Genomic DNA, 20,180 nt, shown 5'->3' with positions numbered 1-20,180 from the left:
TATATTCTGGGAACCCCGCCAACCTGACTCTAAAAGATAGGAGCGAGAGTCGGTTTTGCGAACCCGGATGGAGTGGAGACACCGGAAGAACCTGCAATGTGACACCCAGTACCCTCCTCCCTCCAGCAGAAGGAGCTCCAGCAGCCTAGAGCGGCGTGGCTGTGGCGCGCGGTGCATTGTGGGCCAGCAGAGGCACGGACTGGCCCGACGTTAGGGTCCCCCAAGTGGCCAGGGGCTCGCGCTTCACTCTGCCCCCATGTACTCCAAACCTGCGCAGTGAAGTGTGTCTAGACTCCAGCCAATCCAACCACCAGAGCTAGAAGTGGAGCTGGTGCAGGCTCCCAACTCTGGCTTCCAAACTCCAGCCCTTTACAGGGCGGGGTGGGGTCCACCACTGCGCGTGATGCTGAATGCCGGCCCTCTCCCCTCCTCCGGGAGGAGCTTCCTCCTCACCGCCAGACTTAAGCTAGATTCCTGCCTCCACCATCAGGCCAACCAACTTCCTTTGCAGCCCACCAGTTCCGGAAGCTGAGGCTTACTGTAACGTTGGCAAGGTGCAGAACCGAAGAGAGATCACACTGTTTTGTTCACGCTCTGTGATTGAGCCGAGGTGAGTTTCTCCTGCTGCTGTTCCATCTTTCTCGCAGAGGAGATGGCCTTGATCTGTAGTGAAACTACAGAGTTGTGTGCCTTCGGAATAGAGCGGAGAGCGCAGGCTCTGGAGGCAACCTGACTTGGTTTCGGATTTGAGCTCATTGTGATCTTGGAAAAGTTCTGTTTCTCTGGACCTCAGTTTACTCACGGATGAAAAGAGTTCCTACATCGGAACTGTAGTGAGAATTGAGATAAAGCTTTTAAAACGCCCGTCAACTATTAGGTGCTCAGTAAATTTTAGTTGCCCTCTTTTGTTTATGTTAATTTATTTTTAAGAGAGAGAGAGAGCGCGAGCGCGCGCGCGAGCACGCAAGTGGGGGAGCGGGGGAGGAGCAGAGAGAGAGGGAGACAGAATCTGAAGCTGACTCCAGGCTCAGAGCTCTCAGCGTAGAGCCCAAGGCAGAGCTTGAACTCATACTCGGACGGTCATGACCTGAGCCTAAGTTGGATGTTTAAAAGACTGAGACACCCAGGCGCCCTTGCCGTCTTCTTTTTGAGCACCAACACGATTTTTCCAGGAGCTCCGGCCTTTCTTTGGAATTGCAGAGATACTTCCTGAAAGTGGGAGTAGTGGGCAAAATTAGCTAACTTAGACACCTGCTTTGGGTTTGGGAAAGCTAGGGCTTTTCTGTTGCCTCAGACCTCTGTTACAGTGAGGCTGGAATCTGAACTGTCACCAGATAGAGCTACTATTAACTCTTCCTTTCAGCCTACTCATATCAGGCTGCAAGACCTCCCTAAAAGAGTCTTGAGGGTTCTGATCAGGCCTGTTAATTTCCCAAGATCTCAATTTTCTTATCTGTACGTGAGCAATCCCAGTATCATCCTGTATGAAGCCACTGGGAATTTTTTTTTTTTTTTTTTGCTGAAAATGGTAAAGTGCTTTGATGTCTTCCAGAGATGATTCTTTCCAGGTTATCCAAGAAGTAAAAAAAGAAGGTGACGGGGGCACCTGGGTGACTCAGTTGGTTAAGCATGGGACTCTTGATTTCGGCTCAGGTCCTGATCTCAGTTTGTGAGTTGGAGCCCTATGGAGCCTGCTTGGGATTCTCTCTCCCTCTCTCTCTCTGTCACTCCTTGGCTTGCCTTGCACTCTCTCTCCCTCAAAATAAAGGAACAAAGAAAGAAAGAAAAAGAAAGAAAGGAAGAAAGAAAGAAAGAAAAAAAGTGATGAAGGCAGTGACTTCCTCAAATGCCCTGCAGCCCATTTGCCTTAGTGTGTGTGCTCACATGTGTTTCTACGTCTATGCATGGGGCAGGCACTCTAGGAATAAGGGGTTCAGATAGATGACCTCTGACCTCAAGGTATCCCCTAGTTTGTGAGGGAAACTCATATAAACAAACAACTGCAGCTATGTGCACAAGCTGTCAGTGCACAGGAGGAGCAAGTGCTAGCTGAAGGATGAGCAGTAATTAGCCAGACAAGGGTGGGACTTGGGGAAGCAAAGTGTGCCTGGAGTTAAGTAAGTGGTGGCTGGTTTTGCAAAGTCTGAAGCACGGAGTTTGGAATGAAGAGGTGGAAAAATGAGGAGGATGGGAGCCAGGTAATGAAATGTATCACTAAGGACTGTGGACTTTATCCTGAAGGTAAGCAAGAACTACTGGAAGAATTTGAGCCTTGGAATCACATGTTCAGATTTAGTGAATGGATTGTGGGGAGAGGGGCTGCACTGGAAGCAGAGAGATGGTGGTTCAGGTAGGGGTGGTTCGAGCTAGAGCAGTAGCAGTGGAGGCAGATATGGATGGACTGGAGAAAGACTCAAGAAATATATATTTTAGGGGCGCCTGGGTGGCTCAGTCGGTTAAGCGTCCGGCTTCGGCTCAGGTCATGATCTCACAGTCCGTGAGTTCGAGCCCTGCATCGGGCTTTGTGCTGATCGCTCAGAGCCTGGAGCCTGTTTCAGATTCTGTGTCTCCCTCTCTCCCTGACCCTCCCCCATTCATGCTCTGTCTCTCTCTGTCTCAAAAATAAACATTAAAAAAAAGAAATATATATTTTAAAATTCTTTTCACGTCAAGAGGTACATGAAGTGTTTGGCTCAGGTCATGATCTCATGGTTCATGAGTTCAAAGCATGCTGACAGCGCAGGCCTACTTAGGATTCTCTCTCCCTCTTTCTTTTCTCCTCCCCCCACTTATGCGCTCTCTCTTTCTCTGTCTCTCTCTCTCTCTCAAAATAAACTTAAGAAATATATATTTACCAGTATTAGTAGTGATGGGGTTTTGGAGTGGTGGGGGTCTAGAGCCGACGGCCAAGAAAGATTTTTTGAGACTTCTTTGGTGCAAAAAAGGTGATTTTATTAAAGCACAGGGACAGGACCCATGGGCTGAAAGAGCTGCCCTGGGGTTGTAAAGAGTCAGTAATTATTTCCTATGGAGTTGGGGGGAGATAAAGGCAAAAGGGAGACCTCCAAAAGGACTTTCATATGCTAAAGAGGACTCACAAGATACTGGAGGCCTTGCTATTACCAGGCTAAGGTGGTTTTCCCTTTAGTGAGGCATTAACATTATAGGAAGTTCCTGGAGAAATGTTTCACTCTGTCTATCTCAAGTATTCATCAATGGACTGCAGGTTATAAGGAAATTTAATTTTGGGGTGCTTGGGTGGCTCAGTCGGTTGAGCATCCGACTTCGGCTCAGGTCATGATCTCGCAGTCCGTGAGTTTGAGCCCTGCGTAGGGCCCTGTGCTGACAGCTCAGAGCCTGGAGCCTGTTTCGGAATCTGTGTCTCCGTCTCTCTCTGACCCTCCCCCATTCATGTTCTGTCTCTCTCGGTCTCAAAAAATAAATAAGCATTAAAAAAAATTTATAAGGAAATTTAATTTTACCTACCATTTCCTTCTTGCCTTTGTTCTCCACATCAGAATGGAGGGGAGGGTGATGTTAGGGCTCCAGGAAACTGAATCTATAGGTTTCTGGAGATTAGGCTATTGGTAAGATTGCCTTTTTCTTTTTTTTTTTTTAAATTTTTTTTTTTTTTTTCTCAACGTTTTTTATTTATTTTTGGGACAGAGAGAGACAGAGCATGAACGGGGGAGGGGCAGAGAGAGAGGGAGACACAGAATCGGAAACAGGCTCCAGGCTCCGAGCCATCAGCCCAGAGCCTGACGCGGGGCTCGAACTCACGGACCGCGAGATCGTGACCTGGCTGAAGTCGGATGCTTAACCGACTGCGCCACCCAGGCGCCCCAAGATTGCCTTTTTCTTATAATTTACTAAGACATTTGTAAACTGGTGGGCACTCAGGTCCTGCATGACTGTGATCTCTATCAGTTAACCACTTGTTTTCCCCTTTTCCTTTGTTCTTGGGCAGCCAGGGGTGCCTGTGGAATGTCACACTTATCCCACCTTGTTGGGGGGGGGGGGCGGGTAGGTGGTGTTTGCCGTGTCCCAGCCAAATAGACCTAATCTAGGCCAATGTTACATATTTAAAGTAGTTTTCTGTGCTTGTTTCTTAGAAGTACAAGCAAGGGTATACTCCCCTACCAATCACCTGTCAAAACCCTAAAATGGTAATAACTCAGAAATGCCAAATGAACTGAAATACTTTATTTAGATGGCTTTTCAAGACTCCATGTGATGAGGGAGCATAATGCAAGCTGAGGGCAAAGCACAAGCTATCGCTTGCGCGAACACACCACACACACACCACACACACACACACACACACACACACACAAGGTGGGATATGTGTAATATTCTTCAGGAGCTCCTGGCTGCCCAAGAACAAAGGAAAGGACAGAAAACAGATGGTTAAACTGTTCAGTCTCCATCAGTTTACAAATGTCTTAGTAAATTACAAGAAAAAGGCAATCTTATCAATAGCCTACTCTCCAGAAACTGTAGACTCAGTTTCCTGGAGCCCCAACATCACCCCTTCGTAGTGATATGGGGAACAAAGACAAGAAGGAAATCGCAGGGAAAATTAAAAAAAATTTTTTAACGTTTATTTATTTTTGAGACAGAGAGAGACAGAGCATGAACAGGGGAGGGGCAGAGAGAGAGGGAGACACAGAATCCGAAGCAGGCTCCAGGCTCTGAGCCATCAGCCCAGAGCCCGATGCGGGGCTCGAACTCACGGACCGCGAGATCGTGACCTGAGTTGAAGTCGGACGCTTAACCAACTGAGCCACCCAGGCGCCCCCAGAATTCGCAGGTAAAATTAAATTTCCTTATAACCTGCTGCCCATTAACAAATACTTGAGGCAAATATTTCTACATTTCTCCAGGAACTCCCTATGTCTTTTTTTTTTTTTTTTAATTTTTTTAACATTTTATTTATTTTTGAGACAGGGAGAGACAGAGCATGAACAGGGGAGGGTCAGAGAGAGGGAGACACAGAATCTGAAACAGGCTCCAGGCTCTGAGCTGGCAGCACAGAGCCCGACACGGGGCTTGAACTCATGGACCGTGAGATCATGACCTGAGCCACCCAGGCGCCCCAACTCCCTATGTCTTAACTCCCAATGCTTTGCTAGAGGGTAAAACAGCCTTAACTTGACAAATAGCTAGGCCTGCAGTATTCTGAGAATCTTCTTTAGCATATGAAAATCTCTTTGAAAACTTCCCCTTGACTTGACCTCCTCCAACTCCTTAGTATATAAACAGTCACTCTTTACAACCCCAGTGCAGCTCTTTCTGCTTCAATAAAATCACCTTTTTGTACCAAAGACTTAGAAAATTCTTTCTTGGCTGTCAGCTCAGAACCTGCCCACCTCCCACCTCCGACTCCAAAACTTTATCAGATGGATTATACTGTGAACTTGTTGTCTGATTTGCTTTAACAGTTGTTATCCAGGCCCTTGAGTCCCTTGTGAGAGAGAGTATACAGAAAGAAGAGCATGCATGGGTCAGGTACTGTGCAAAGTGCTTTAGATCTAGTTTCTCTTCCAAATGGGGGAAGGGGTGCTGAGATTCAGATTCAGGTCTGTGCAACCCCAGGCCCTGAACTGATTCCTTTGTGCTCTGCTGTTGGATTTGATGAGTTCAGTTTTGGACATTTTGAGTCTAAGATGCCTATAGGACATACTGGTAGAGATATCTCCAGGGAGTTGAATGTACAGAACTAGGGTGGGCAGAATCAGTGCTTAAAGTGATAACTGAAGACATGAGCTTAACTAGGGAGTGAGAAGAGGATTGGGAACAGAACTCTGAGGGACACCAACATTTATAGGAAGTAAAGGAAAGGTCCATGCAGCCCAGGAACATTCATGTAAATACTGCTTCCTCTTTTTCCTGTGTTTTTGAGATCCCTGCATGCAAGCAGCGGCTATAGAGCCCTCCTCTGAGAAGAAACATAGGCACTGATTTAGGAATAATAAAACCTGAGTCCTTTAAAAAAAAAAAAAAAAAAGAGTTTGAGTAATCTCTGTACCCAGTGTGGGGCTTGAACTTAAAACCCCAGGATCAAGAGTTACATGCTCCACTGACTGAGCCAGCCAGGCACCACTAAAATCTGAGACCTGATTCTACCTCTCCCTGTGCAGACCCAGTTTTTCTCTCTTTCATGAGTAAAACCTTCCCAAATTAACGTGAGGGTTTCTGAGTGTTGCCAGAGGCCAAGCTAGGCAGTTTCTGACAACTTCAGAGCCTGTTAATTCAGGAGAAGGCTGGAAAGCCAATGCCTCAGGCAGAAGATGAGGAAGTCCAGAGCTGGCAGAGTATGACTTCCTGTCCTAGAGGAAAACATTTGTTCTTTGCAGAGACTCTTCTATTCCCTCCCTTGGAGCTCTTGTTCTTTGAAGCTCTTTGTTAGGTCTTCCTACTTGTATGATCCCAACCCTCCCCCCCCCCCCCCCCCCCCCCCCCGTCAAGCCTCATTGTTTTGGGTTTTCAGTTTCAGCATCAAAAGAAAGAGAAACAAGCATCAGGTTTCTTCTTCCTTTTTGCCTTAGATCAGGCCTTTGTTCAAGGCTCTCAGTCTAAGTCCACGTGTAATTTCAGAGTTCTCCAGTGTGTGCTGGGAAATCCGGGAGAGGCCAACGGTCACTTGTTTGGGGATCAAGCCCAGGAAACCAGCCACAGACCCTGGTGGCAACTGGCAGGCTAGCTGCTCCTGTGAAGTCCAGACATGATTGCCTGATCCACTGGCAAGTTTATATCCCTGGGAAGTTTGCTAGCACTCAAGTGATCTGTGGTTTGATGCCCAGATTGAACTTTTTGTTTTTGTTTTAGCAGAAACAGGTGGTCTCCATAACCAGGTTATGCTAGACTGTAAAGTTCTTGCAGGGGCGCCTGGGTGGCTCAGTCCATTAAGCATCTGACTTTGGCTCAGGTCATGATCTTCTGGTTCGTGAGTTCAAGCCCATGTCGGACTCTCTGCTCTCAATGCAGAGCCTGCTTTGGATCCTTTGTCCCCTCTCTCTCTGCCCCTCCCCTGCTCTCTTTCTTGCTCTCAAAAATAAACATTTATAAAAAAAAAAAAAAATTCTTCTGGAGTCAGACGTATCAGGAAAGACAATTTTGATGTGTCAGTTATACTTAGAACTTGTCTTAGTTCTTGCTCTACCATAATATTCTGGATGTCTTTTCAGAACTTGGAAACAAAGATTATATTTATAAAGGTATTGCTGGCAATGAAATCAATCCCAAGGGGGTGATATCTATAGTACTAATGAAATCAAGGGAAAAGGCTTCTACCTTATCCGCTCTAGGGTGAGCATTCTTTCTTTTTTCCCTTTCGCTTGGATAATTGCTATTCATCAAGACTTGACTTGGCATGCCTGGCTGGCTCAGTTGATAGAGCATGCGACTCTTGACTTTGGGGTTGTGGATTTGAGCCCCACATTGGTGTAAAGAATACTTAAAAATAAAATCGTTTTTTTTAAACTTTTTTAATGTTTATTTATTTTTGAGAGAGAGAGGGAGAGAGACAGAGCATGAGTGGGGGAGAGGCAGAGAGAGAGGGAGACACAGAATCTGAAGCAGGTTCCAGGCTCTGAGCTGTCAGCACAGAGCCCGACGTGGGGCCCAAACTCACAAATCATGAGATCATGACTTGAGCTGAAGTCAGATGCTCAACCAACTGAGCCACCCAGGCACCCCAAGAATACTTAAAAATAAAATCTTAAAAAAAAAAAAAGACAACTCAAATATCCCCTCCATGAAGCCATCCTAGCAGGGTTACTCTTTTCTTATAGCACTTGAGCAGATTTTGCTCCTATCTTATACATTGTACTGATATCCTCAGTCCAGCCCCTACTAGCCCATAAACTCCAAGAGGGCAGGGGCTTTATTTGAATATGTATGTCTCTTAGATCTAGCACACGGCCAGGAATATTAAGCATTTGCTGCCTGAATGAGTATCCGTGGGTCATTTGGAGACTTCTGATTTTCATAGCTCTCCAAAGAGGGTTGTTCCAATCACCCACCTGTTTTGTTCAGTTGGAAATTTTCCTGTGTCTATAATTTACTGCTTTCTGCTGTGTCTGATTACCCTTCCTGGAAACCCTTTTCCCCTTGACTCTTAGGAAAGTCCAACTTACTCTTAAAAGCCAATGTCAATATTCCCTGGTCCTTGCTCTGCAGAAGTCATTTGCTTTTCTGTAGCACACTGTGATATGTGTCTACTGTGAGGCATAGCACAAGTATATTATGAATCTGTGTTTACCTCTCTTTTCTTGCCTTTTTCCATTGGCTCTTCCTTGAATGCTTGGCTCTGCCACTTCTTAGCTGTTGATTCAAGGCAAATAACTTCACCTCTCTGAGCTTGGTTTTTTTTGTTTTTTTTTGTTTTTTTTTTGTTTTAAAACAATGGTCTACTTCCCTTGTAATAACCCACTCAGGCCTCGTAACATGCTGATCAGACATCTTTGTGAGGGACTAGGAGAATCTGTAGTTTCTGACAACCTCTTGCGAATGTTCATTTCATCTTCAGAGAAGTGACCCATCCCTGAGCTTGTTCTGTCACTTGGTCTCACTTTGTTTCATAATGGCCTTTACCTGTCCTACACTGGTTTGAGACCTTATGTAGTCAAGGCTGGGTACTTCAGGGAGCCACCCACCTTTGTTTTTAGGTATTAGAACTGTCTAACATAGACCTTTAGCCTGGTAGAAGGAAGGCAGCTAAACTGATGGTCCGGTTAATATTTGTCCAGGAGCTCCTGACTTTGGTTGGTTCTAGTCACCCTGTCTTAGCTGCCCTCTGCTCACAGACATGTATACACAACCACGTGTTTGTTCTCCTTTCGCCGCTGTGCTCCCTTTACCACCCATGTTTTACAGGAGTCTTGACAGGTGGGTGGCTGAAGCTCAAGCAGCACTGACCCCCACACCATTCTCTTCCCATCTGTGTTTCAGGGAACATGGCGGCTTCATGTGTCCTCCTGCACACTGGGCAGAAAATGCCCCTGATTGGACTGGGCACCTGGAAGAGCGATCCTGGCCAGGTGAGAGATGGAGGAAAAAGAGGAGAGCTTCTTGTGCCTCTGCTAGGGAAGAGGCAGTATTTGGGAGATGGTCCCAGCACTTTCCCTAGCAGCCCCAACCCTATACTCCATTTCATGTAGGGATGAGCCTGAAGGGCAGTGGGAAGAAACAAGAGAAGAGACCAGCAGTGAGTCCTTGGCTTCCTCAGCTGACTCAGAGGAAGGGCTGAGGGGCCCAGTAGGGCCGAGCGAATAGGAAGGAACTCTTTCCCTAATTGGATCTGCACTGAGTGCTGTGGCAGACATCCCTCTGTGCAGGATCCCTCTGTGCCTGGCCCTATGCTGACCCCTCATAACGCCACTTACCACCTTGCGCGGTGATCATGTCTCCCTCTCCTACACAGGGTTCCTTGAGGACTGGGCCACTCCCTAATGCCCAGTCCAGAGATAGACAACAGCAGGTGTCAGGATTTGAAGAATAACTATGTCAGCTGTGTAGACCAAGGGTTAGCAAACTTTTTCTTAAAGAACCAGATGGTTAATAATATAGATTTTGCTGGATAAGTTGCAAAATGGAGGTGATTATGTATTCATGTAACCTTTTAAAGGTGTAAAAGTCATTCTTAGCACAAGGGCTGGAAAAAAACAAAAGGCAGCTGCGAGCTGGAGTATAATAACCCCTGCTGTCAACTCTTCATCTTAGGGGAGCATGGGAATAGAGATCTGCTCCCACCTGGGGTGGGGCATCTTCCCAGGTCTTCTTCCTTGTTCTTTGGAAATCTGAATCAGGCTTTAGAGAAGTTTGGGGATTAAGTTTGAGAGGGACTCAGGCAGGGAGAACAGCCTCTTCTCTCAGGGATTTAGGCTGGTGTTTGTGTTGTGCTCTGCCTCTTTTCCCTTTGCTTTCATTCCTGCAGATGCCTAGAACCCTGGAGTCAGGGTCTTTGTGCTCCAGGCAGGCACTGACATGGCCCAGGACAAGTCCAGGAGCTACATAAAGGCAGGAGGTGGAAGTCAGAACTGGGCCACAACTAGGGGTATGGGGCAGCAGGGGTGAGGGGAGTACATCTGGATAGTAAGAGCTATACCTAGATGGGGATCTTGAATGGCAAGGCCCTGACACTGTTGGTTTTGCTTCTGCTGCCATGTTTCTAGTCTGTTTTTTAGCAAATTGACTGACCTGTCCTCCTACCTGGTGTCTGCTTTCTTCTTTCCTAACAGAGGGCTCTGAGCCCAGCCTCCATCTTACTTCTCTGCCTTCCTTAATTTTCTTCCGCTCTCAGAGTTCTTCTGCTTCCCTGAACTGCCAGAGCTCACTTGATCTTCACGGCTCCATAAGCATTTCTCTGTGCGTTGGCGTACAAATTATTTACCTGTATATCATGTTTCTGTAACCAGCTCTTCAGAACTAGAGAACCTGTGTCCATGACCTATATTTCTGTTCTCTGTCAAAGGATACATCCACCTGCTGAGCATCTAACTGGGAATACAATGGTAGTTTTTTGCTGGGCTCGCGTTGAGATTGCTTAGGTAGGAGGGAAACTTGGGGGTTATTGGGGTAGGCACAAAGGGGTTGGGGTCTCTGAAGAGGCTTCTGGTCCCCTCAACTAGAACCATCTTTCATCTTTTCACCCCTACTTTATGGATAACTGCAGTCATCCTGCCCCTCCCCCATCAGTGGCCCTCAGGAGGGCAGTTCCTGGCCTAGGGCAGTTTCTGGCCTAGGCCAGCAGAGCTGAAACCTCTGCTTCTCTCACCTGGCAGGTAAAGGCTGCTGTTAAGTACGCCCTGAGTGTAGGCTACCGCCACATTGACTGTGCTGCTATTTATGGCAATGAGACGGAGATTGGGGAGGCCTTGAAGGAGAATGTGGGACCTGGCAAGGTGAGGTCTGGGGCTACAGAGGGATGGGGTGAGAGAGCTCTGGAGCTGGGGCACCTGGACAGAGGGATCTGAAAGCACCTTCCTTCTAATCAGTTTCCCAGAGGTGAGGGTGGGTGACTGGGTGCCCAGGGCTCTTCTCACTATGGGCCCTGCCCCCTGTACCAGGTGGTGCCTCGAGAGGAGGTGTTTGTGACTTCCAAGCTGTGGAACACTAAACACCACCCTGAGGATGTGGAGCCTGCCCTCCGGAAGACACTGGCTGACCTCCAGCTGGAGTATTTGGACCTGTACCTAATGCACTGGCCTTATGCCTTTGAGTGAGTCTTGCCAGGGTCTTTATCCAGGGAGTCAGGTGTTGTGGGAGTCAGGTCAGGAACTTATAAGGCACAGGAGCAGAGCAGGAGCAGAGCAGAGGAGGAACATTCCTCAGCTTGCTGTGGGAACTCAGCCTTTTATGCCACAGCAGCCAGAAGTTTAGCTACAGAAAAGGAGTGCAGCTTCGCATGGTGTGTACCCTAGGGGTGCACGGGTGGTCCCTCCTGCCCCCTTTATTTATTCAAAAAACTACTAGCTTCTAAGCTAGGCCTAGAGATTGCCGTAGAGAGTCAGCTCCAGCAGAGGGCGTGAAAGGAGCCTTACCGTCAGCTCTGTGCACTGTAATGAAAGAAGGTTGCAAGAGCATGCAACTCTCTGAGGGGGAAGAAGTTCAAGATTTTCCAGAGGAGAAGAGGTACAATGTGTCTAGGAAGAAGAGGAGCGGAAATGGGCATTCTGTATAAAGTTAATGCCTGGGTCATGACCTTAAAGGGTTTCTTTTTTTTTTTTTTTTTTAATGTTTTTTTTTTTTCAACGTTTATTTATTTTTGAGACAGAGAGAGACAGAGCATGAACAAGGGAGGGGCAGAGAGAGAGGGAGACACAGACTCTGAAACAGGCTGCAAGCTCTGAGCGGTCAGCACAGAGCCCGACGCGGGGCTCGAACTCACAGACCATGAGATCATGACCTGAGCCGTAGTCGGACGCTCAACCGACCAAGCCACCCAGGCGCCCCAAAGGGTTTCTTTAATAAGATTTCTTATTCTTGGTTTTTTGCCCTTTCTGGGCTTAGTATGGGGACACAGAGTGGCTGGATGGGCAGGTAAGGTAGGAGGCCTACATTTGTGCCCACTCATGGGGAACTGTCTTTCACTTAGGCGAGGAGACAACCCTTTCCCTAAGAATGTTGATGGGACTATCCGCTATGATTCTACCCACTACAAGGAGACCTGGAAGGCTCTGGAGGCACTGGTGGATAAGGGGCTGGTACGGGCACTGGGCCTGTCCAACTTCAGCAGTCGGCAGATTGATGACGTGCTCAGTGTGGCGTCTGTGCGCCCAGCTGTCTTGCAGGTAAGTACAGCAAAGCAGATCTGTTGATTTGGGGGTATATGGGTGTTCAAGAACATGAGTGAGCAGATGATGCATCTGTTTTATGGAGATGGTTAGCAAGTTTTCAGAAGTGTTAGTGTAAAATTCTATGCATAAAGAAGGGCATTAAGGGTGCCTGGGTAGCTCAGTCTATTGAGTGTCTAACTCTTGATTTCGGCTCAGGTTGTGAGCCCAGGGTTATGGGATCGAGCCCTGTGTTGAGTGCTATGCTGACAGCTCAGAGCCTGGAGCCTGCTTCAGATTCTGTGTCTCCCTCTCTCTCTCTCTGCCCCTCCCCTGTTCGAGCTTGTCTTTCTCAAAAATAAACATTTAAAAAAAACAACTTAAATTTTTTTTAATTTTTATTTTAGAGAGTGTGTGAGTTGGGAAGAGGGACAGAGGGAGAGAATCCCAAGCAGGCTCCAAGCTCAGTGCAGAGCCCAACACAGGGCTTGATCCCATGACCCTGAGATCACGACCAAAACCAAAATCAAGAGTCAGACACTCAACTGACTAAGCCACCCAGGTGCCCCAAAAAATAAAAACTTAAAGATAAAGGGCATTGAGTTAACTACACTGGAATTAAATTTCAAAAAAGCTAAAAAAGTCTGTTTGACTGAAACACAATGGAAATAAATATGAATAACGTACATACAAAGTAAGATTGAGGGTGCCTAGGTAGCTCAGTGGGTTAAGCATATGATTCTTGGTTTCGGCTCAGGTCGTGATCTCAGGGAGTTCGAGCCCCACATAGGGCTCTGTGCTGACAGCGTGGAGCCTGCTTGGGATTTTCTCTCTCCTTCTATCTCAGCCCCTCCCCTGCTCTCTCTCTCTCAAATAAATAAACTTAAAAAAAAATTAAAAATAGATAAAGTAAGTTTCTGTCAGAACAAGTACTATATATTGGTTCATATCAAATATAAGAATATTAGAAAACCAAAAATAAAGAAATGAAAGGCATTGAAGTGTGGGAAGAGAATGAAATGGACAGTGGAAGATGGAGAGTGAGAAAAGTGATTTGAGGGGAAGTGGGGGGATCAGCAGTGCAAGGTTGGTCAAGATGTGTGGGTGGGGTTCTAAAATTTGGGTATGGCCAACCTATAGTAATGGGTTTTTTCTTGATTCAGGTGGAATGCCACCCATACCTGGCTCAGAAGGAGCTGATTGCCCACTGCCAAGCACGTGGCCTGGAGGTGACTGCTTATAGTCCTCTGGGCTCCTCTGATCGTGCTTGGCGTGATCCTAATGAGCCTGTCCTACTGGAGGAGCCAGTGGTCTTGGCACTGGCTGAAAAGTATGGCCGGTCTCCGGCTCAGATCCTGCTCAGGTGTGTGCAGTCTTGGAGAAAGGTTGGGGAGGGCACTGGATTGGGAGGCAAGTGTTGAGGGATGTGGTTGCTAATCTTGCCATGTATATAATCTGGGGGAAGCTACTCTGAGGCATGTTCCCCATTCTAGTGAGGCTCAGGGAGTCCAGGAGTTTAGAGAACACTGCATGGAAGACAAAACACTGCTTGTGAGTACTGACTCCTCTTCCTAATTCTATTTCAATCACCCACCTTAGGTGGCAGGTCCAGCGGAAAGTGATCTCCATCCCCAAGAGTATCACACCTTCACGTATCCTTCAGAACATCCAGGTACTTGGTGATGGGTCCTTTCTCTTTTAGACCATTGGGACACAGTCTGGCTCCGACTCTGCCTGGCAAGAAGGCAGTGTTCTGGAATCTCAACTTCCACACACAAAGCTGGCTTTCCTGACCTCCACTTTCCCTCCCCAGGTGTTTGACTTCACCTTTAGCCCAGAAGAGATGAAGCAGTTAGACACCCTGAATAAAAATTGGCGATATATTGTGCCCATGATCACTGTGAGTATATATCATGTGCTAGAGTTAGAGAATAAATGTAAGTTTTGCGGCAGGAGTCTGGCCCAAAACTGGCCTCAACCTTGCTGGTCAGAGGAGAGGCAGGATGTTGTTGGTAGGATTGCTGTTCCTGCACACAGTGGGCTTTTTTATTTTTATTAAGCTTGGGGAAGTAGTATGGCTTGGGAATAAAGCATATAGCCTGTGAGTCCCAGGCTATATGACCTTGTGACCTAGAACAAGTTACTGAACTTCTCCAAGCCTCAGTTTCCCAGTAAACTGAGACATAGCAAGTTCCCAGTTCTTGCCACATAGCAAGTTCTCAGTAAATGGTATAAATAAGAGGAGCCTAGAAGGCATTCTCAACCTTGGTAGAGGGATTGAGGTTGGGTTGAAGCCTTTTACACATAGGGATATAAATAATTCCTTATCCCAGCTGAGACTGCAATTTCTTAGGGGCAGGGGCAGGTATATAACAGACTATGGTTTGCTGGAGTGCTGACACTGGCATTGTCTGAGGTCCAGGTCCTGCCACTGCCATCTGTCATAGTGCTTACAGGTGACATTGTTTATGAAGATTCAGGGAAAAAATGCCCTGTGTCTTTGGAATGTCAATTCCTGCTAATAGTCATCTGTCTGTCTCTCTTTCCAGGTGGATGGGAAGAGGGTCCCGAGAGATGCAGGGCACCCTCTGTATCCTTTTAATGATCCATACTGAGACCACCACTCTGTGGTTTCCTTTCCAGCTCTCCAGCTACAAGGTCCTGCCACCCCCAGAAAGAAGGAGTTAATAAAACCACTGGAACATCCATACTACTTGCTTGTCTTATTTGTCTGGTCAGACCCAAGATAAAAATGGTTTCCCTTAGGAATGCCAGACCTAGGGACGCTGGATTGCACCAGCCCCAAGCCCAGACTTCTTTTGGTTCTGGAGGAACAAGAATGTGGCTGAATTCCAGTTCTACTTTCTTGAATTAGGTACCTTGATGGAGTAGTGCCATCTACTGGCAGTTTGCAGCACTTACATGCTCCCCCAGAGTGCCCAAAATTGGTTCTTGGCGTGCCATTATGGCAGTGAGATCCCGTGGTTTCGTGACACTGCTGGGCCTGGGTCTTGGGTTCCCACCCCACCACCCTGTTCAGCCCCTAGGTTTAGGACTGTGAAGAGGAAAACAAACATTCAGAAGTTTGAGAATTCCAGGTTATAATACCAAGAAAGGAGGGGATAGAGGCTTTGTCTCATAGACACTATAGTCAGTATGCATAGCCTACCTGAAGGAGGTCAAGTCAGTCTAAAAACTTGTCAGTCTGCATGTATTTTATGTATTTTATAGTCCCACCAGAAGCCACTGAGGTTTTTTGTTTTTTTTGTTTTTTTTGTTTTTTTTGTTTTTTTATGTATATTTATTTATTATTTTTGAGAGAGAGGGAGACAGAGAATCCCAAGCAGGCTCTGCACTGCCAGCTCAGAGCCTGACACAGGGCTCAATCCCACAAACTGTGAGATCATGACGTGAGCCGAAACCTAGAGTCAGGCACTTAACTTACTGAGTCACCCAGGTGCCCTAGCCACAGTGGTTTTAGGAGAGTTTTTTTTTTTAATTTTTTTTTTAATGTTTATTTATTTCTGAGGCAGAGAGAGACAGAGCATGAGTGGGGGAGGGTCAGAGAGAGAGGGAGACACAGAATCAGAAGCAGGCTCCAGGCTCTGAGCTGGCAGCACAGAACCCGATGCGGGGCTTGAACTCAAAAACCATGAGATCATGACCTGAGCCGAAGTCGGTCGCTCAACCGACTGAGCCACCCAGGCGCCCCAGGAGAGTTTTTGAATAATTCCTCTAAAAAGTCACACAAAACATATTTTAGTTTTCCAGTGGAACCATTGCTTTTCATTCAACACATATTTATTGGGTACTTACATGAGTTAAGCACAATGTCAGACCCAGGGGACCAAGACACAGGTCCTTACGGTTTAATGGAGGAGACAGACTTTAAGTAATTGCATAATTAGTTTAATTACACTTGGAAGAAGTGTTATGAAAAAACGCAGAGTAAGGAGCCTACTGATTTAATCAGCAGAGATATGAAAGATGAATAGGGATTAATTAGTTAAAAGAGGTGAGCATGAGAACAGTATTCCATATAAGTTGAATAGCTTGTGGTAGGGGGGGAGCCTTGAAACTAGAAGAAGCTGTTGGGAAAACCTAAAGAAGTCTTTGTAATAAAAACTGAAAGTGAGTGGGGATGAAATGGCATGAAATAATGCTGAAATTAGGTAGGGCCTGGTGATGGAGGGCCTAGTTAAAGATTTTGTTTTTATCCTGAACGCAGCAGGAAGCCACACAGTTTGGAGCCAGAATAACTTGTCATGATATGTGTCTTAGCAACACAATGCTGATGCAGTGGAGAGAATGGATTAAACGGATAAAAAGTAGATGGAGGGAACATGTTGGAAGTTAGTCGTTTTTTCTGGTCCTTTCTACCTGGAACAACCCATCCTTTAGCCCACTGTGCAGTTAAGACCTCTTCCTTAAATGTCCAGTTTAGCTGTCACTTCCTCTGGGACCTCTTTTCTGACCTCCCCCTCTCCAGGTTGTTTGCTATATGATTCCATAGCTTCTGACTCATGATTCAAGTTTCTACAATTATGAAGTAGTTTGAGTATGAGGTGTATTAATTTGCTAGGCCTGCTGTAACAGTACCACAGAATGGGTGGCTTAAACAACAGAAATTTATTCCTCACACTTCTGGAAGTTACAAGTCTAAGATGAAGGTGTCAGGATTGCTTCCTTCTGAAGGTCATGAGGGAAGGATTTGTGCCAGGCCTTTTTCCTTGGCTTATAGATGGCCATCTCCCTGTGCCTTTACAACTTCTCTCTGTATACTTCTATGTCCAAATTTCTTCTCTCTCTCACTCTCTCTTTTTTTTTTTTTTTCTTTGCCACAGAAAAAACCAAAGACTTTATTATTCCCATTCCAAAGGGCAGGTCTTCAAAGGATGAGGGAATTCCAACTGTGAGGAGGAGGTCCCTGCTTGCCTTCGATAAGTAGGTTCTGCAAGACCACAATGACCCAGTCCCACACAGGAACATCTTGGAGATGCAGTGGTTTTGTTGATTGGCTTGGACTTCTTACTCTTGCCACTCCTGGGGACATCAGTCCACATCTCTCACATTCTCCAGCACCATGGTGCTATGCCTGTCAAAGGCCTTCCCAGGGCCCAGGGGCTTCTTGTTGCAGCAGTTGATGAACACTTGGGCGTTCTTGACTGTGTGAGCACAGAGAGTGGACCCGTGTTAAACTCTTCATCCTCCCACTTCTGTAGCTCCTCTGGGGTCATCTCACTCTTGAGCTTCTTTTATGTATGTATGTATGTATGTATGTATGTATGTATGTATGTATCATTTACATCCAAATTAGTTAGCATATAGTGCAACAATGATTTCAGGAGTAGACTCCTTAATGCCCCTTACCCATTTAGCCCATCCCCCCTCCCACAACCCCTCAGTAACCCTCTGTTTGTTCCACATTTAAGAGTCTCTTATGTTTTGTACACTTCCCTGTTTTTATATTATTTTGCTTTCCTTGTGTTCATCTGTTCTGTGTCTTACAGTCCTCATATGAGTGAAGCCATATATTTGTCTTTCTCTGACTAATTTCGTTTAGCATAATACCCTCTAGTTCCATTCACGTAGTTGCAAGTGGCAAGATTTCATTCTTTTTGGTTGCCGAGTAATACTCCATTGTGTGTGTGTGTGTGTGTGTGTGTGTGTGTGTGTGTGTGTGTGTCTTCTTTATCCATTCATCCATTGATGGACATTTGGGCTCTTTTCATACTTTGGCTATTGTTGATAGTGCTGCTATAAACATTGGGGTGCATGTACCCCTTTTAAACAGCATACCTGTATCCCTTGAATAAATACTTAGTAGTGCAATTGCTGGGTCGTAGGGTAGTTCTATTTATATCACTCTTGAGCTTCTTGAGGAGGCTCACGGTGGTAGTGGCTTCACTCCCAGGTCAGTCCAAATTTCTTCTTATAAGGACACCAGTCATGTTGGATTAGGGCCCATCCTAATGACCTCATTTTAACTTAATTATCTCTTTAAAGACCCTGTCTCCAAATACAGCCACATTCTGAGGTACTGGGAGTTAGGAGTTAAGTATAGAAATTTGGAGAGGACACAATTCAGCCCATATGAGGAAGCAGAAGTTATTGAATATAACATGAAATTATTCACTAATAAACTGAAAACTGACTGATTAAAAATTGTTCCTGACTCAAACATCTCACCCTACTTAACTTTAGGATTTCTCTGTTGACATCTTTGACTAATCACTGGATAATACAGTGCACATCCACTGCAAAGTGAAATTGCAAATCTTGCAAAAGATGTATTATTTGATGAAACAATGGAAGTGAAGCTGAAGAAATTTCATACAACATACCCAAAGCCATTGATAAGTGAGGATCTGATAGTTAACCAACAAAGAAAATCAAAGATGAGGACACTAGCCTTTGAAGGAAGATACTTAATATCAAAGTATTAAGGCTTTTTGGAAAACTATGAAGTCCTCAAGTATTTTTACAAAAATGATTCTTTTTATGATTATTGTTTTGAATAAAAAGAATTTCAAAATGAGACTTGCCTTTCTAAGACTACATTCCAGAAGAAAGGAAGAGAGTGCTCACCGGCTAATGGCTAGCACCACCACATTCTAGTTCTTACACCAAAAATTTTTTATACACCAGTACAATCTAACACCTCTCAGAAACTGCCTTGTAGTCTGCAAGGGAGAGTCCATCTCACAGGCAGGTAGGAAAAATTAGACCTTGTAACATTGTGTAGGGGAAGGAATGTGAACCTTGTAGTCAAAATGTTGATGAATCTAAAAAAGGATACTGGAGGGGTGCCTGAGTGGCTCAGTTAACAGTCAGTTCCACTCTTGATCTTGGCTCAGGTCATCTCACAGCTTGGCTCATGATTTTGAGCCCCCGCATCTGTCTTTGTGCTGACAACACAGAGCCTGCTTGGGATTCTCTCCCTCTTTCTCTGCCCCTCCTGCTTGTGCTCTCTCTCTCAGAATAAATAAGTAAACATTAAAAAAAAAAAAAGATACTTGAAAAAGGGGACTGATAACATGCATTTGAAAGAGGTCACCGTATTCATGTAGGAAAATATCCATTAAGGAGTCCTGATATTTGTCCAAAACATTAAAATATTGAAAATCTGTTTTTTTTTAAAAATTTTCTTTTTAATTTATTTTTTGAGAGAGAGAGGGCGCATGAGAAAGAGAATCTCATGCAGCCCCTGCACTGTCAGTGTGGAGCCCGAAGCAAGGCTCTAGCTCACTGGAAGCAGGGCTTGAGTTCATGAACCATAAGATCATAACTTGAGCCAAAGGCGTCCCTGAAAATCTTTTTATTGGTTGAGATGTTAACTGCTAGAATGTTCATGACAAGTTCTGTTGATTTTCCTCTTTATATTCCTTTCTGTGGATAGTCCACACTTCAACACCCGTATATTCATGAAACTATGTTTTCAAATTTATTAACATATAGTTATTCTTAATATGCTTATTTTTAAATTGTGTTTAAGTTTCTATAGTTATTTCTTCTGCATTTTCCTTTCTGCATTTGCTATCTATATATTTTTTCTGCACATATTTAATTTTTTTAAAAGAAGCAGTCTCTAGTTTTATTATTTTTCAATTTTTCTCTTGATTTCTGCCATATCTTCTTTATGTCTTTTCCTCCTGAGATTTCTCTATTGCTCTTTTTTTAACTTCATAAATTGAATTATTAGGTCATTCTTTTTACTGTTTCCTGACAAAATTTTTTGAAAGCTAGAATTCATGTAAATGCAGCTTCATGTCCTATGAATTTTGACATATAGAGTGTTCATTATCACTCCATTCTAAGTATTTAACTTCCTTCGTGATTTAAAAAACATATTTTTAATGTTTGTTTTTGAGAAAGAGAGACAGAGAGAGGGCACGCAAGTAGGGG

At 45.2% G+C, this 20,180-nt stretch overlaps 1 protein-coding gene and 1 pseudogene across 1 annotated transcript; one reads left to right on the top strand and one right to left on the bottom strand.

Moving 5' to 3' along the window:
* The first annotated feature begins 227 nt into the window (after positions 1-227).
* AKR1A1 (aldo-keto reductase family 1 member A1) lies at positions 228-14,985 on the top strand. Its single transcript, XM_058717593.1, has 9 exons — positions 228-610; positions 8,953-9,041; positions 10,785-10,904; positions 11,070-11,221; positions 12,098-12,293; positions 13,439-13,638; positions 13,875-13,947; positions 14,089-14,175; positions 14,825-14,985. Exons 2-9 carry the CDS (start codon positions 8,958-8,960, stop codon positions 14,888-14,890), a joined length of 978 nt encoding a protein of 325 aa, XP_058573576.1. The 5' UTR covers positions 228-610; positions 8,953-8,957; the 3' UTR covers positions 14,891-14,985.
* Positions 14,986-17,163: 2,178 nt separating this feature from the next.
* On the bottom strand, positions 17,164-17,515 carry LOC131491206 (small nuclear ribonucleoprotein Sm D2-like; annotated as a pseudogene).
* Positions 17,516-20,180: the final 2,665 nt, after the last annotated feature.

The sequence above is a fragment of the Neofelis nebulosa genome, chromosome 2 (assembly GCF_028018385.1).
Source record: "Neofelis nebulosa isolate mNeoNeb1 chromosome 2, mNeoNeb1.pri, whole genome shotgun sequence".
Lineage (NCBI taxonomy): Eukaryota > Metazoa > Chordata > Mammalia > Carnivora > Felidae > Neofelis > Neofelis nebulosa.
The sequence above is the reverse complement of the archived record's forward strand: the minus strand, read 5'-3'. Positions and strand labels throughout refer to the sequence as shown.